General features: G+C 43.5%; 1 protein-coding gene across 1 annotated transcript; it reads left to right on the top strand.

Annotated features, from left to right (window-relative positions):
- Positions 1-3,812: 3,812 nt before the first annotated feature.
- On the top strand, positions 3,813-7,385 carry MICOS10 (mitochondrial contact site and cristae organizing system subunit 10). Its single transcript, XM_055083740.1, has 3 exons — positions 3,813-4,372; positions 5,101-5,210; positions 7,205-7,385. The coding sequence occupies exons 2-3, from the start codon at positions 5,106-5,108 to the stop codon at positions 7,220-7,222; spliced, it is 123 nt and encodes a 40-aa protein (XP_054939715.1). The 5' UTR covers positions 3,813-4,372; positions 5,101-5,105; the 3' UTR covers positions 7,223-7,385.
- The last annotated feature ends 11,096 nt before the right edge of the window (positions 7,386-18,481 follow it).

The raw sequence follows: 18,481 nt of genomic DNA, 5'->3' as shown, positions 1-18,481 counted from the left end.
GATTTAGAGTAATTTCTTTTTGAAAGAATTTGTGCCAATTCTTTTTCCTCTCCAGAAGAAATGGTTTCAGAGCATGGGCTTCCTGCCTAATGTCAATTCCATAAGGCTTCTCTGTTATGGGGTGGGGGGTTTTTTTGTTGTTTTTTTGGCTTTTTTGCCTTGCTCCCCACCCCGCTTGGTGGACTTTGCCATTAGGAAGATGTGTACCTACAGTCAGGCATTTCTTTACTTTAGAGTTATTTGTCATTCCAGACATCATGGGCCAAAAGAACAGGCTTAAAAGGGGAGGCAGAGTTATATAAATTTTATTCATAGTTAAATATTTGCTTCCAGGGAAGGTGAAAAATGCTTTGTACTTTTTCCTTTGGCTTTTTCTTCTAAGAGAACTTGTCATGCAACAACAAAAAAAAGTGGCCAAAGGCAGAGAAAACTCTTCTCTTTTCCATGTTGGTTTGTTTTCATTGTAAGACAAACCTTTCATGTTTTATTGTTATGAAGTTTAAACCTGGCCTAGAGGTGCCAATCTTTAGTGGAAACAGCTGCAGAGTTGGTGTCCCCTAATCAGGTGGGACTTTCTTTGAAGCAACATGTTGCCTTTTAAAAGAAAATAGAGCATGTGAGAACTTGAACCTGTAAAACTCATCAGCAGTTACACCACTGTTTATCTCTTAAATAACCGAGGTAGCTAACTTAAAGTAACACGTTGGCATTTAAACATCATTTTCCATATTATTTTTTCTGAAGAGAACAGACTTGATATTTTGTGTCTTAAAAATATAGAAATGGAGAAGAAAAGTCTCATAGGAATTGAAGATGTAGCAGCCCAATTTAACTAAGACCGTAGAGTACACTCTATCTTTGGGCTAGTCTGAACTGTAATTTTGATCTCATATTTATACTTGCAGGTAAATGCCTTTAATCGGAGCAAAACTGGGCGGTCAGGCATATACCTGAACTTAAATGAAGTCTAGAGAGGGAAGATTTTCTGCTCTGTACTGGTTGATGTTGAAGCATTTCTCCTCTTTGTGGTTGAGTGATACTGGTAGCTGTGGGTTTAGCATCGTTCTTGGTCTACTGTTAGGAAAAGTTGAGCATCAGAGAGCTTTCTTTCCTTGGGGGAAAATAGGAGAGACAGGCATGGAATCAGAGGGACAAGAAAAATGCTGAAATATTTTCCTTTTGGGCTTTTGATTTGTTTGCCAAAAAATTGCCTTCCAGATGGAGAAGACCAAAAGCTCTGATTGTAAGCCATTATGTTTTTACTGGCCTAACTCCCCATCCCATTGCCTGGTTTGAAATCTGTAGCCCAGTCCAAATTCTTTACCTCATTTTCTAGTACCAATTTACTGTCTTACTCATCTTCCAGCTGCAAGGGGGTGAGGCAAGTTGCTTTGAAATTGAACCCTGTGCCATTTTATAAACCAAGCAACAGCAGATTCTTGCTGAGGACTATCGATCGTGATAGTTGCCATTTCCCTGAAGTTCTTGAATCACACCTACCAGGTAGACTTGTGTCTGTGACATGTGCTGTAGGGTTAGTCTGGGGATGAATCGGAACCAGCCCATCTGGCCTTGTGCAGACTTGTTACTACCCTGGTTGCCTAGCGTTCTGGGCTGTTGCATAGGAATCACAATTTGGTTTTTGGCTGTATCCTACTTCATTGGCAGTAGAAATCTTGACACTCCCATTTCCCTTGGGGGTAGTGATTGTTTAGGGATTGAAGTTGTAGAGGAATCCAGTGTCAGGACATAGTGGGTATAGTGGCTTTGGAGTCTGACAGACTTGGGCCCAGTTCATTGCTCTTCCACTAACTGAGCATGTCCTTGAGCAAGTTATTTTCTGCATCTGGAAACTGGGGGGTAATACCATATCAAGGTGTTGTTTGGTTTAAAAGATAATTTTTTTTTTTTTTTTGGTAGAGTAGGGAGGGAATATTGGGTACTCATGGGAAATACTGATGTTTGTTCCTTTTCCTTCTCTTTATATCAGCCTTGAATAGGTTAACTATTGTGGTCTGTAAACTGATGAGTTTTCCATCATTTTATTAAATTACATAGAAATTGGGATGACATGAGTGATCTTCAAGAACAAATGTGACCTTCTTTGCATTTTAAAGTTGGGCACCAGTACCTAATGCGGGGTCTATTGGACAGTACAAAGTAATGATTTTTAATTAAAATTCATATTTGTATAGGATATAATCATCATGGCCACCTATAGACGGTAAGAGAAAATTATCAGAAATCATTCTGGATAATAGCATAAACACTTTCTTCAGGCCACCATCAGCTGGATTGTTGCATAGGTGAAGCAAAAAAGGTGTGGATTAGCTTGTTTGCTCAAGACGAAGTTCTGTGTGTTTGGAGCAGAAAGGTCAGGTTTGCTGACTGAGGAGTACTTTGAATGTTCACACTGCAGTAGCCTAAATTCATGGTTAGACAGGAAAGAAGCTCTTGGAATTTCAACAGCACGTATTTGAAAACCATTAAGGCAAGTGAGAATTGGGACTTTTTTATGTGGTGCTTAATTGTAAAGAGGTTGGTCAGGGTCTCTGTTGGACCATGGAGCAGACACTTGGTAAAGAGCATCAGAATACTCTGAAAAGTCTGAAAACAATCTGTCAAGTCTGGGAAAAAAAAATCAGATCTTAGCTGTCTTCCTTGGCATGTATAACTTACTTTTTTGATAATGGAAAAATAAGTTTATCTCAAAGTTTGGAACATGTATCTCTACAGTATGTGAGATGATTTTTTTTCCTAAAGTAGTACCACAGGTAAATGTTTTTATTTTAATGGTTCTACATTCATTTTAACACACCTTATGAAAAAAATGTAGCTAGCACTCAAATCTATGATTATACCAATATTATTTAAGTTGAGGTTGAATTTATGTAATTAAAATCATACATTGATGGTTTTTTCAAAGAAAATAAGTGTGCAGAAGAAGTATGCATTAGCAAAAATTATGACTCTAGCAGTGACCAAGGTTTGAGAAATATTGGTCAAAATGAGAATTTAACCTTTTTTTGTTTTTTTTTAACCCCAAGCTTACGTTCCTATGAAGTTTGATTTAAAATTAGGTATTAAAAAATTGTTTTTTCTACCAGATCATTAAAACAGGCTTGCATTTGTTCTTTTATTTTGAAAGATAGTGGTTAAAAATGCCCTCTGAGTAAAATGAGGAGAGGGGATTAATCTTCACATTTGAGGAAGTGCTTTCCCTTTGTCTGGACTTGTGTTCGACTTGTGACAACCTTTGGCAACTGTTCTGGATCACTCCTTTCCATCTTCTTCAAAAAGTAGCCATCACTCAAAGTGCTGAAATGACAAGGGGAACTTCCTGCTGACATTGTTTACCTGATGTGCTGGCTGTGGCACCCCTGCGGAAGGTGGGTGGGAGAGCCCAAGGTGCTGGACGCTATTCGCAAGCAGTGCAGAGAGCCTCTACTCGGGAACTGTCTCCTGGTTTGTTCCCCCACCCCTAAGACTTGTTTAGACAGAATGGTGAAGAAAGTTCTTATCCCCTATTGGGGCAAAGGGACCAAAGGCATAGATAAAGCCTCTGACAACAAGAAGGAAGGTTAGAAATGAGAAAGTCATCTTTCTACCAAATTAAAAAATCTGTTTTATAGGTGTTCACATTTATGAAATGTTTGTTTTGTTTTTGTCATTACTATTAAGATATTTAATATGTTTTTCCTCCCTCTTTGTAGGTACTGGTTTTGGATTAGGACTTGTTTTCTCACTTACCTTCTTTAAAAGTAAGTGTGACTCTTCCTACCTTTACAACATAATGTCCTAGTGTATAGGTGCACATGGCAGGGACGCTTCTGGAAGGCATGGCTACATGGCTGCCAGTCCATCCATTTCTGGGTTTAGGTAGGCCTCTGTAAAATGAGCTAGGCAAAGACCATGGACTCAAAAGAGGTCAAAATGGGTTGGGCATCTCCAGAATTCCCCCTGGGCATTGAGTCAGGGTGCCTGATATCTTCATTTAAAAAAGCCTGTACTTTATGCCATTGAGTCATTTGGCCAAATCTACACTCTCAGATAATTCTAATTAATTATAATTTTTTCTAAAGGAACTTGAAAACGAGAGTCCTGCTGGTAGTAAAAAAGTAGACCAGAAATACCCATGCTTTTTGGCCAAAAATTCTCCTAAGCAAAGGGCAGGAAATGTCCCTTTCATTTTGTGGAAGAACTTCTGCAGTTTGGATATTGAATAGAAGCCAAAGGGGTCACTTTGACCTCTTTCCATGAAGAACTGGTGGGGAATACACAACTAGAGAATCATAATTAACACACAGTGCCGATGTGAAATAATCATGGCCTTGGCTTAAGAAAACCTCATGACTTACTAGAATCAAAATAGGTAAATATTGGTGAAATTCTGTTTTTTTAAAAATAAGTTTATTTACTTTATTTATATTTATTTTTGGCTGCGTTGGGTCTTCGTTGCTGTGCGTGGGCTTTCTCTAGTTGCAGCGGGGGCGGCGGTCTGCTCTTCATTGCGGTGCGCGGGCTTCTTATTGCGGTGGCTTCTCTCGTCGTGGAGCACGGGCTCTAGGCGCGCGGGCTTCAGTAGTTGCAGCACGTGGGCTCAGTAGTTGTGGTGCATGGGCTTAGTTGCTCCAAGGCACGTGGGATCTTCCCGGACCAGGGCTCGAACCCATGTCCCCTGCATTGGCAGGCAGATTCTTAACCACTGTGCCACCAGGGAAGTTCCAGAAATTCTTACATATTTAAAAAATTCAAAGACCTTACTGAAAGGTGGTTTTATTTCTAAGTTTAAGAGTTAGTTAAAATGAGCAAATGGTTACAACTGACATAGAAAAGTTAAGAGGTTCAACTGTGTCTACTGTTTTCATATTGTACCACTTATTAATACCTCAAATCTAGCAGCATGGGTACTTAATAGAGCCCCCTTTCCCATTTTTTGGCTGGTGATTAAACGTTGACAGAAGTGTATGGCATATTATAGTCAACAGTATGATGCATGTTGAGTATTTATTGAACCCTAAGCAAATGTATTTAAGCTGGAGAAAAGCTTTATTTTCTCTTAATGGTTCCCTATTGGGATTTTCCTTTTCTGCTCACCAGGAAGAATGTGGCCATTAGCCTTTGGTTCTGGAATGGGGTTAGGAATGGCCTACTCCAACTGTCAGCATGATTTCCAGGCTCCATATCTTCTACATGGAAAATATGTCAAAGTATGTACAGAATTGATATTTCTCTTTCTTTCTCCTGAGTCCCCGAAGAATTCTTTAGAGTGCATATAATTGATAAATACACTGTCATGTCACTGTGGCACCACTGAGATCCTAAGTGCTCAGGAGTCTGCCTCAGCGTTTATCATTAGGGTATAGTAGATCCGTATTAAATATCTGATATCTGTAGGTAGCACTTTTGTTCGAGATCTCAGAGTGCCCTGTAAACATCTCACACACATTCAAGCTAAACCTAAAGACTTCTGAACTCAGCCATTATTCTGCTTTCTACTGAAGAGGGCAGGTTCTTAACTGTGAGTCCCACATGATTCTGCCGAAGTCCTTGTCTACAGATGGGTTTTTAATGATGCAGACAGTATGAGAAAGTGTAACACATGCCTCAAGAGGAAGGAGGTAGCACGGTTCCTAAAGTTTTTGTGTGTAGCAGCCCTTGGACAGAGGTGGTATTTATTTTTGTATCCCCAGGGCCTGGACCAAAGTAGGTGCTCAAATGTAAAATAAATGAATGAAATAAATTGTATATCTTATTAGATATGCTAATGGCCTCAGGCTTATTAAGGCATAACCTTTATAGCAACACAAGCTTCATGAAGAGCTTCACATTCTCTGGATGTGTAGAATCATCTACTTTCTTGGTTACCCTTGAGCTAGAATCACTGTGATCTGGGCAGCAGCAGGGGGCCAGTGGAAAGAGCACAGAAGCCAGGACACCCAGATGTGAGTCCTGGGCCATCACTTGCTTTCTATGTGCTCTTGAGTTTTTCACTTCTGAGATTGTTTTCTGTCTGTAAAATGAGGGTAGTAATTTCTGCCTCCAGGGTTGTTGTGAGGATTAAATGTGAAAATGTTTTTAAGCTATGAGGTGCTATATATATGTATATATAAATAGAAATGTTGGTTATTATAATTGAGGCCAACTAAGAAAGGGTGATTGACTCGTTCATTGTTCCACCATAATAACAAGTAGGGCAGAAAAGGAGGTACAAATGAGTGTCCCAGTTCTGGTCAAAAGCTGTAGCCACAAGGGTGACCGAAGCTTAAGTGACAGTATGCCACCACAGCTCGGTAGCCTCTATCTGAGGACATGCTCAGACAGTCAGCTGCCTACCGAACAGCCAGCGTGTGCGGGCCTGGGGAGGGGACTGGGAGCAGGGGAATCGGCCAGTGGGAAAGCCTGGCAGGCGTCTCACAGGCCCTCCGTAGTCACGACCCATCCCTGCGCCAGAGCCAGGGTGAGGTAACCAGAGGGACGGCGCAAGCGAGCAGAGGCACAGCTCCGTGGCGTCAGCGCTGACGGCAGGCGCTTTCCACTGCTCCCGGGCGGCTCACTCTCTTGGCACCACGGCTGAAGTTAGAGGAGAGCATAACGGAGCAGGGAGAGGAGCTTCAGGTCTTTTAATTGTTTGAAATGTTTTCATTGTTCCAAACTGAGTTGTCATGGATAATGGCTCAGGGGTGATTATATGTGGATGTATTTAATGGCTGGGAGTTACTGTGGAAAATATTGTTACAGTATTTACAGCCTTGTGTGTACAGCTCCAAAATGGCCTTGTAACTTTATCTGAACTTGAGTCTGTGCCTTGATGTCGTCATCCTCCATTCTCTGAAAAGAGGAACAAAATCCCAACTTGGGGCTTTTTCAATGTAGTCATATCATGGTAATTGCTTGCTGAGTGCCTGCTATGACCTGTGGACCATCCTAGGTGCTTCATCTTTACATTCTTTCTCTAGACCTCTCTCCTAGTAGATTTGTGGGAGAGGTTTTACTACCCTTCATTCAGCAGATGAGAAAGCCGAATTTTACTGAGGTTAAGAAACTTGCCAAAGTTCCTGTCATTAGTAGGCCATTTGTTTCCAGAGCCATGTTCTTTCCACTCACCTGGGATCCGTCCCTTTGATGGGTTTTAGGAATAGAGTTATCCAGGTACTGACTGTTCAGCCCAGTTCCGTTCCTTTTCTATTTTCCCCCCTCAAAGATTGAGGAGCCACTCTGAAGAAGCTGGGCTGGAAGGATACAGTCCTCTTGTGAGACAGATTTAAAGCAAACAGAGTGGTAAGGCTTGGGGCCCGTTGGTCCTCTGGGTCTGACCTGCAGCAGTAAGTTAGAGAGGGTTGTCAGAATGCTGTGTGCACCGTTCTAACCTGAGTGTCCTTACTTTACAGGAGCAGGAGCAGTGACTTACATCTGAGCACATCCCGGTGGGAGGGAGACAGAGATCATGTTTATTCCTCAGGATACTGAGGTGCCCTGGAGTAAGCTGACACTCTTCTGTAACAATGTTATCAGTGATGCTTTAAACTCCAGCACACTGTTTATGTATTTGAAACCAAGTCTGTTTCTTGTTTTGTATTTTCTCTCTGGAAATTGCAAGGAGGTGGTCTTAAAAGAAATAAATTAAACAAAAATAGGCAGCCCAGTGCATTGCCTGCGTTTCTTTGCCTTTGGTCTCCGAGCAGGAGGAAAAGTATATTTGGACTGCCAGCAGCTGTAACCGCCTGGTCCCAGTCTCTCTTTAGAGCCTTACTAGAACCACAGCCGTTGTGCATTCCTCCCCACTCACCCCTTAACGTGTAGTTTCAGAGCTGCTTCCACCTCATAAATCGGAGCTTGGAGAGTGCTGCTGCGTTGTCCGAAGAAGATGACAAATGCCTTGAGGATCCTCGCTTGCTCTGGCCGTTCTTTAAAACCCTATATTCTCGTCATTGGACCTGACTGGGCACGTCTCAGCTGTGTCTGCTGCGCTGAGGTCGGGCAGTGGGCTGTCTTGGCAGGTACGGAACCTCGCTGTGTCTGTCAGTGGCTCACTCCATTGATGTCATGATTCCCCACAGCTTCAAGGAGCTCGACACCGTCTGGGCCTCAGCACTGGGGGCTTTGTCCTGGGGGCTGGGAGAGCTCGTGGCTCACACAGATGGCCGGAAGGCCATGTTTGGGGTTGATTTCGTCTTCACATAGCAGCTGAAGTCTGAGGACAAAAGGGCCACCACTCATGCCCCTCTGTCAGTTTATCCCTTTGGTTTCACTTGAACCAGTGAGGCTAGACACAAAAGTAGTATTGTAGCAATTTCTTCTAAAAATGTGCAGAATCTCAGAGCTCAGTCTTTCAGATCTTATTTCTCTCTTTATAATAAAATTAAGATGGGTGGAACTTGATCCCACTTGTCCCTTTAAATGCTGATTGAGCCTCTACCGTGAGCTGAGCACTGTTACAGGCAGCAGAGATAAATGGATGAGAGACAAGACACAGGCCCCTTCAAGGAGCTTAGAGTCTGAAGCAAAGACAGACACACAAACTCTTTTTGACACTGGATGAGGAGGAGTGTAGACAAATTGCAGTGAGAGCAAAGGAGAAGGAGCAACTAAGTCTCCTTAGGATGGCCTGGCAGAGGAGGAGAGAACATGGACTGAAACTTGAAGTTGATTGGACCTTCCAGACAGACAGGAAGAGAGGGAAGGTAGCTTCTGCAAAGGCTCAGAATCATGGCAGTGCGTTTTATTGTTGGGGAACCACCAGTAGGTCAGCATAGCCAGAGGGTACAGGGGCAGGAGAGGTGTGGAGCGATGGGGTGGGCATCAGGGTGGAGCTGGTGTCTGACCCCAATTCGGGAACAGTGATTAGACAGTTCTTGCAAGTGTAGGTATATCGTCTCCCCTTTTCCTTCCTCGTCCTTCACCCCAGCCCCCTTCCCAGAAAGGTATGCTAAACTCTGGGCCAAAACAGGCAGCAGTGGCTCTCGGCCCTACAAACTGTCCAGGCCCCTCTGCTCTCTGGGCTTTTTCATTTCTTTGGATCAGTTGAAGCCCAAAGATGGGCCTGAGCCCAGGACTGGAAGTCATGGCCCTGGCCTGCCATAGCCATTCCACTGCTTTTCACTCTGCCCTCTTCATTCCACGATCAAGAAACTCATGTGATTAAAAGAAAAATAACCTTACAACCCGTTTCATCTCTTACACTTTTCTCCATATTCGCTTTAAAAGTTACTATTTCCTCCCCATTCTTCCATCTTTATTCAGGCATTGAGGAGAATAACAGGTCCCCTCCCAAAAAAGACAAAAACAGAAAATACAGCATGCCCACTAATTCTCTAGATGTGTCAGTAGAATTTGGAGTGGAAATGGACACTGGAATCAGACTTCTCTATGTCATTCGTTATTAGGTTTTAGGCATTTATTCGGATGGACCCCTTTGACCGGCATCTTTGAAACACCACTTGTGTATTTTGAGAAACTGAGCTCTGTGAGGGAATAGTTCTGGGCAAAGGCCAGCCAAGGGAAGCATTGGCTGTTTGCTTTAACTCCAGAGTACTTTGTATTCCCGCCTTGTAGCTCTTAGCAGAGACTGGCCCAAAGCACAATGCTTGATCTTGTCCCCTCTCCCTGCTCCCGTCTCAAATCACCTTTCAGAAAGTCCCAGCTTGTTGGCAAAGGCACACATTCTGTTCTACTTTAAGTTTCATCAGAAATTCAAGTCCTCTGGGGCCCTGTTCCCTTGTGGGCCTGTGAAACTTTGCTTTTTGTCTGCACTTCTGGAACCAAATACAAGGAAATTCATGGGTTTGGGGAGAGAGTGATGGGAACCCAACTGGGCACAGGATACTGGGATAAAGCTGTGGCGCCCCAAAAGTGGCCTGCCCTGCCAACATATATAAATCCATACAGTCTGAACTTGACACTGTATAATTTGGCCCAGAACAATATGTATTTTGAACTCATTTAGGTGAATGACTTTGGCATTCTGAGAACCCACTGGGGGAGCCTTTATCAGGCTACATTTGCCTTGTGCAGAAGTATGCTTTTGTTCTGAGAAATGGCCTCAGAACACACTCTGTTGAGCTGTCTCCTAGATTGTCATCCTCTCTCACCCATTTCAAAAGATCCACGGATGCAGTCTTGAAATCCTGCTTGCAGGAGATGCAGAAATTGGGAATGAAGGAAATATCTATGTACTTTTGCTTTTAGTTTTCCCAAACCTGTTTACTTTTTTTTTTTAATGTAACCAAGCCATAATTATATTTTACTTGTCATGGTTCAATCTGATTGTATTGTTGAAGGACTATTTTTGAACCTGTCCAAATAAATTCTGCAAAGTCTTTCCACAAGGATGTACTCCATGGGGCTGGGACAGCCTTCATCCCGAGTGGTGCTGAGACAAACGATCTCCTGTGGCATGCTTTATAATTACATAAATGCCAAGGGGTGGAAGGGGGAAAGTGGAAATTCTCAGTACCGAAAGGAATGTTAAATTTAGAATCACAAGCTCATCCGGAAGTTATCACCACTCTTTTCTCTAAGTGTGCTGCAAGCACCACTTCCCCTCGGACACTAAAGTACGATGCTGGGGTAAACAGACCTGGCAGGAGCAGGGCAGACGTTCCCGTGTTTGCTGAGCAGTCTTGTGTGGAACATGGGTGAGAGTCAGGGTAACTGCTCCAGCAGTAAAGTGCCTCGAAGGGAGGGGACGGACAGGGAGCAGGGAACACGGGAGGGGCAGGGCCTCCACGGGAAGAGCTTAGGGTTCCCAGCTGGACGACCTGGGTCCGACTCCCTCCTCCACCACTTACTTGCCATGTGACGGTGGGAGTTCCTTAGTCTCTTCAAACTTCAGTTTCCTCATCTGTAAAGAGAGGAAAAGATGATTTCTACCTTAAAGACATTGAGGGTCAAATATATATGCTAACACAAGTATTTAAAAAGCAGATGCTGCTATTTGAATCAGAATAGAGCACATGGTATTAACGGTAGGTAGACAGGGGACTGTTCTAGAACAGGAAGAGGGCATAATCCTTGGGTTCAAGGAGTTGGCTCTTAGAGTCTAAGTTAGCAAGATCTGAGGGAGAGAAGGGGTGTCTCAAATGAGTTCCTGGTAATAAAAAGCCTAAAAATTGTTGGAAAACACTATACTACGCATCTTCATGAATAAGCATCAGTGTCATTTGTTTTCACCCTACTCCATTGAGACATGCACGAGTAAAGCCTCCTGAAACTCCATCTGAGATTTTCAAAGACCAGAGTTACTTACTGAGCACACGGCCTCAGTGCTATGCCAAGAGGGGAAGGAGGGAAAAGGACACTGAAGAAACAGAACGGGAACCCGAGAGCTCCAGGACAAGGACCGAGCATTTGCATTCAGGATAATTGGCTTCAGTAGTGTATTCTCACTTGAGTTCAGAGCCAGAAGATGTAAGTAGGGGAAGATGATGTCAAGAATTCTGGAGGAGTTCAGGAGTGGGCAGAAGATGAGCCTTTAATAGGGAAGAAACTGGGACTAGAAAAAGGAGGTCATTATCAACTGTCACTCATCTTTATTCCTGGTCTAGCCAGTTTGAGCCTGGCAGAACTTAATTTGATCACTTCAAATGAATGTATAATAACAGTTTGTATTTATTAGGCACCTACTGTGTGCTAGTTACTATTCTAAGGCTTTATGTATATCATGATACTTAATTTTTACAACAATTCTGTGAGAGAAGTACTATTATCTTCATTTTATAGATGAAGAAACAGATTTTGAAAGGATAAATTAAGTTGCTCAAGGATAAACAGCTAAGAGGTGACACAGGCAGGATTTTTACCTGATTCCAGGACCCAGACACTTAACTGCTCTGCTATGCTGGTTTAAAGTTGTTTAAACTGGGAAGGATCATTCCAAGTGGTTTAAGCCAGTGTAAACATGATTTGATACAAACCTGATGGAATTAGTTGACATTAATCAGTTTCATTGAGTTTAAATTGATAAGAACAAGTTGATCCAATTTGAAATTAGCTATGTTTGTTAAAATAATTCCTGTGCTTATTAGTTAGAATTGTCAATCAGAGCTTCAGGTCAGTATTACTGATGAGTTTTGCTAAATCCTTGCAAATGTAATAAAGCATCTTGACATTTTATTGACCTATGTATCTTAAAAACTATATACGCTTTTCGGGGCTTCCCTGGTGGCACAGTGGTTAAGAATCCGCCTGCCATCGCAGGGGTTGTGGGTTCTAGCCCTGGTCCAGGAAGATCCCACATGCCGCGGAGCAGCTAAGCCCGTGCGCCACACCTACTGAGCCTGCGCTCTAGGGCCCGCGAGCCACAGCTACTGAAGCCCGCGCGCCTAAAGCCCATGCTCTGGAACAAGAGAAGCCACTGCAATGAGAAGCCCGCACACTGCAAAGAAGAGTAGCCCCTGCTCGCCGCAACGCAGCAACGAAGACCAAACACAGCAAAAAAAAAATAAAACTGTATATACTTTTCAATTAGCTTTTTTCATTTTTTAAAATAAATTTTTTTATTTTTATTTTTGGCTGTGTTGGGTCTTCGTTGCTGCGCGTGGGCCCTTGCTAGTTGCGTCGAGTGGGGGCTGCTCCTCAGCCTGGTGCGGGGGCCTCTCACTGGGGCGCCCTCTCCCATTGCGGAGCACAGGCTCCAGGACCGCGGGCTTCGGTAGTTGTGGCTCGTGGGCCCCAGGGTGCAGGCCCAGCAGCTGTGGTGCACGGGCTTAGCTGCTCCACGGCACATGGGATCTTCCCGGACCAGGGCTCGAACCCGTGTCCCTTGCATTGGCAGGCGGATTCCCAACCGCTGAGCCACCAGGGAAGCTCCCAATTAGTTTTTTTTTTTTAAGCCATAATTTATAGACAGTAAAATGCACCCCTAGCACCAGGTAGAAAATGGAAACACTTTTTATAATGTATACTGGTAATATTCACTACCTTTATGTTTTACTTTTAAGGGGTTAAATTTTTTGATAACTTTTGATTTTGATACAGAAAAGTTGTGAAAATAATACAAGGAATTCCTTTGTACCCTTTACCCATGTTTACCAGTTGTTCACATTTTTTTCTCATTTATCATTCTTGGTGTATGTATAGTATTTTTGAGCCATTTGAGAGAAGTTGGAGATATGCGCATTTACTCCTAAATACTTCAATGTATCTTTTCTAAGAATAAGGATATTCTCTTATATAACCACAGTGCAATTATCAAAATCAGGCAATTTTTAAAAAATTTATTTATTTATTTATTTATGCCTGCGTTGGGTCTTTGTTGTGGTGCGCTGGCTTCTCATTGCAGTGGCTTCTCTTGTTGCAGACCACAGGCTCTAGGCACACAGGCTTCAGTAGCTGCGGCACGTGGGCTCAGTAGTTTTGGCTCACAGGCTTGGTTGCTCTGCGGCATGTGGGATCTTCCCGGATCAGGGATCGAACCCGTGTCCCCTGCACTGGCAGGCGGACTCTCAAACACTGTGCCACCAGGTAAGTCCCCAGATCTGGCGATTAACGTTGATAAAAATAGTATCTAATCCACAGTACATGTTCAAATTTTGTAAATTGTCAAAACAATATATTGTCTATCGATTTCCCCCAGTCTAGGATCCAATCTAGGATCATGCATTGTATTTAGTTGTCGAGTCTCTTTCTTTAATCCAGCACAGTTCATCAGCATTTTTTCTTGATCTTGACATTTTTGAAGAGTGCAAGTCAGTTATTTTGTGGAATGTTTCTCAGTTTGGGTTTGTCTGATGTTTCCTCGTAGTTAGATTCAGGTTTTGCAATTTTGGCACAGGTGATGTTGTGTCCTTTTCAGTACATCATATCAGGAGGCACATGATGTCCATTTGTCTCAACATTAGTGATGTGAACTCTGGTCACTTAGTTAAAGTGGTGTTTGCCTGGTTTCTCCACTGTAAATTTATTATTTTTCTCTTTGTAATTTATAAATAAGTTGTGGGGAGATACTTTTGAGGCTGTAAATATCCTGTTCCTTATCAAACTATCATAGTTTTAGCATCCGTTGATAATTTTCTAAATTCATCATTCCTTATTATTTGACATTCTATGAGGAAGAACTTTCCCTTTCCCCCCATTTATTTGATCATTAATTTATATCAGTGTGGACTTGTGGATTCTTGTTTTATTAAATTGTTTATAATCCATTACTGTCAATATTTATTACTCAAATTGTTCAGATTTGTCTAATAGGAGCTCTTTCAAGCTGTTGCCTGTATCCTTTGGCATATCTAGTCAGTTCTTTAAGCACGAGATATTCCAGAACTCTTCTTATATTTGCTTTGCCCCAGCCTTGGAGTCAGCCATTTCTCCAAGGAGCCCTAATTCCTTTTAGTGGAGAATGGTAGTTAGAAACCAAGATCAGTAAGTGTGCTCATTGCTATTAGTGTGTCATTGCTTCTAGGCCTCTCAGCAGATGGAGCTAGGGAATAGGGGTGTGTGTGTGTGTGTCCTCGAGTTTGTACTGATTTTTTTAAAAATTAATTAATTTGTTTTTATTTTTGGCTGTGTTGGGTCTTCATTCCTGTGCGCGGGCTTTCTCTAGTTGCGGTGAGTGGGGGCTACTCTTCGTTGCGGTGCGCCGGCTTCTTGTTGTGGCTTCTCTTGCAGCAGAGCACGGGCTCTAGGTGCGCGGGCTTCAGTAGTTGTGGCTCACGGGCTCTAGAGGGCAGGCTCAGTAGTTGTGGCGCATGGGCTTAGTTACTCCGCAGCATGTGGGATCTTCCTGGACCAGGGATCGAACCCGTGTCCCCTGCATTGGCAGGCAGATTCTTAACCACCGTGCCACCAGGGAAGCCCTGTACTGATTTCTTAAGTCCAAAGCCTAGCGTTTAGTCTGGCCTTCCCCTCGTCCATAACTCCTTTATCTAACAACGTGAAACTTGGCACTAAGGTATTTAATTTCCAAAGAGCAGTATTTTATAAATTAGGTCTACTTGTGCATGAGTAGAAATATGCTGTGATTCTTTGAGAGGTAGTCAGTGTGTGTGTGTGTGTGTGTGTGTGTGTGTGTGTGTGTGTGTGTGGTCTCTGGCCTCTCTTAGTCTTTGTCTGCATGTCTTCCAGTGTCTGTCATTCCTTGCTTGTCTGTATCTTTGGATGTGATCAAGACCCATTTTTTATTATCATTATATTTATGGAATAGTTTTATCCTTACTATTTTTCAATTAGGAAGTTGCGTTTTATGTTTCTTATATATATATTTTTAAAATTAATTAATGTATTTGGTTTTGGCTGCGTTGGGTCTTCGTTGCTGCACGTGGGCTTTCTCTAGTTGCGGCGAGCAGGGGCTACTCTTTGTTGTGGTGCGCGGGCTTCTCATTGTGGAGCACGGGCTCTAGGTGCACGGGCTTCAGTAGTTGTGGCATGCGGGCTCAGTAGTTTTGGCTCGCGGGCTGTAGAGCGCAGGCTTAGTAGTTGTGGCACACGGGCTTAGTTGCTCCGTGGCATGTGGGATCTTCCCGGACCAGGGCTCGAACCCGTGTCCTCTGCATTGGCAGGTGGATTCTTAACCACTGCGCCACCAGGGAAGTCCTAATGTTTCCTATATTTTTAAAACCCCTAAATTAACTTACTTTTTAAGTGGGTGGCCCTGACTGGTCATTTCTATGGGTCAGTGACTTTCAATCGGAAGAAAGGCTTCCCAAAATTCTTACCATAAAGCATCCTCTGTTCTCATCTGAGCTGCTTCCCTGGGTCACTACCTAATCATGAGCAAGTCACTTGATCTCTCTGGGCCTCATTGTACGACAGTTGTAATGATCTCTTCCTGTCACACAGTACATATGTGAGGTCAGGCATTCTGTTCTTGAGGAGAAAAGTGAAATAGCCAGCTAAATAAGATTCTCTTATAATCAATTATGTAACAAATTATGATCAAAAGAATCATCCCCCTTTAAGCTGGAGGTTTATCAATTGTGATATCCCATGACAGACTGTTTCACACCCCAGAAATAAAGAGAAGGCCCACCACTTTACTTCCTCTTTTCTCTATAGTGGACTTCATGGATAAAACCCAAGTTCTACTTGTTTTACCAGGAAAAGTCCTCTTCTCAAGGAATATCAAGGTAATTATAGATCTTTCCTTAATCTATGTAGATACCCTTCTTGAAGACCAGGAGATAGAGCCACAGAAGGTGAGGCACAGAACATGTCAATTAGTGGCCACATCTAATGACACCTCTCCCTTGGTCTCAGAAAGCAGCCATAATACTTCTTTTTGGCCTGGACATGTGATCTGTAAAGCCTCAGTTTAGTTGAGGAAGGGGACCCTTGGGGGCTTGCTCTCACTTTGCCAGAATCTCTGCAGATCTTCCAGGGGCCTCCCAGCCTTCAGCCTCTCCCCCTCCTACCAGTTTTAACTCGGTTTAATGCGTGTTGTTTCCTGTTCAGACAATTTCGATGGTTCCCCGATAATGCACAAAATATCGGTCCACATTTCTTAGCCTAGCATTGAAGGTCCTCTACCATGTAGCCCCTATCTCTGCCTCCTACTGTATGCCCCCTACCCCATCCATGGAGTAAGATAGAGGCCAAGAGCAGGGGCTCTGGAGCCACACTTTTGGGGTTTGAATCCAATTCTGACACTTACTCGATGCTATGGGGCCTTGGAAGTTATTTGCTCTGTCCATGCCTCAGTCTCCTCATCTGTAAATGGGAGCAGTGATGCTAATACCCACCTCACAATGTTATTATGAGAACATATGAAAAGCCTTTTGAACAGTGCTTGGTGTATAGTAATGTTAGACTCTATTATTACTATTGCCCCCTTTAAAGCTATTCTCCACACGGCAGCCAGTGTTAAAACATAAACTGGATTATGTCAGTCCTCTGCTCAAAGCCTTCATCTCATTTGGCGAGAAAGCCGAAGTCAGTAGCATGGACTCTGAGGCCCTGCGTGATCTGGCCCTCCTGTTGCCGGTCTGACTTTGACTCCTACCACCGGCTCCCTGTTCCTCTGCCCCAGTCCTTCTGTCCCTGCTGTGTCTGAACACATTGCACGTTCCCTCTCTTCTCCCGGGTGTCCACACAACTGCTCCCTCATCTCTTTCAAGTCTTTACTCAGTGTGTGTCAGGGAGACCCTCCCAGACTGCTCTGGTTTTTGTAATCCTCCCCCCCGCCCCACCCCCCCAACACACTTCTCTGCTTTCTCTCTTTGGCCTTTATCATGATCTCACAGTTTGTATCTTTACCTGCATATTTTGTTGGTTGTCTGTCTCCTCCCACTAAAATGAAAGCTCCCTGAGGGTAGATATTTTTTATTATTTTGGAGTTTTCTTTTTTACTGCCGTATCCTTAGTACCTGAATACAGCCTGGCATACAGTAGGCACTCGATAAATATTCACTGAGAAACTGAATGTTAGTCTATTACCTCCATTTCAATCAAACTAGTTATCTATTCCTGAAACACATTTTCCTAGGAGTGACAAATTTATTCAAACAAATACGTTTATTTCACAAGCCAAATGTATCCATTTTGGTGACTGCCTAGAGGAGCTGTGTTAAGAAGGATTCTGAGGCTACATCTGGGCCAATCCAGAAAGTGTGTGTTAGTGGTCTCTTCTGTGGTGCTCTGAAGGTCTGAGGGCCACATATTTGTCCAGCACATTTGTCCCTTTTCCCGGGCCCTTTCTTTCTTAATGCGGACTGCTTTCTCGACTTGTCCACGTCTTGCTCATACCTCAGAGCCCTTGTTTAAACCCTCCTTCCAGCAAGCCTTTCCTAGGCATGCCAGCTCCTTGGGACTGCTGCCTTCTCTGAACCCCTATGGTCTCATGCCTGGGCAGCTTCCCTGCCAATGAGCTTTTCCTTTGCTCCTCTCCTTCCCATTGTCAGTGTGTCTGCCCTTTTCCCTTATAGGGCAGGCCTTATGCCTTACTCTGTTTCCAGTTCCTGATGCTGTCCTGGACACTTAGTAAGTGGTCAAAAACATAGGTTGTTTTAATCAAGACTTTTGAGGAGGTAGGCAACGAACTCCTTCCAATCAGCTTAAAATTGTAAGATACTGGAGAAGTTCAGAGAGTCCAGGGAAAGGTGAACATCAAGGGCAGAGGGGCGAGAACCAAGCCCCTCATCAGCTCCTTCAGCAGCCAGAGTTCTCTAGAATTCTGCCCCTAATGCGATTCAGCTCCCTGGCACGGTCCCCATGCCTCTCCGTTTGGATTCCTCAGAGAGAGGACTTGATTGGCCCAGCCTCGGTCAGGTGTCACCCTGGGCCACAGGAGGACAGGTTCATGGAGAACGAACTTGGCTGCTGAGGTACCTTGTGTTGACTGGTGGCTGTGGTTGGAAGCCGGTTCCTTGGTAGAGGGGCTGGACAGACACCCAGGTGATAGTCTTTTGTGCCTTCCAATTCTCCAATAGCCATGTTCCTAACAGGAAGATTTTTCAAAGACTTTATCTGGTACACAGGAACCTTGAGGAAAAAAAGCTGTTCTGTGGGATATTAAATACAGAAGGACCAACTCTTCAGGAGAGAGAAA

This window comes from Physeter macrocephalus, chromosome 3 (genome assembly GCF_002837175.3).
Source record: "Physeter macrocephalus isolate SW-GA chromosome 3, ASM283717v5, whole genome shotgun sequence".
NCBI classification, from domain to species: domain Eukaryota; kingdom Metazoa; phylum Chordata; class Mammalia; order Artiodactyla; family Physeteridae; genus Physeter; species Physeter macrocephalus.
Note: the sequence above shows the minus strand (reverse complement) of the source record. Positions and strands in the feature narration are given on the sequence as shown.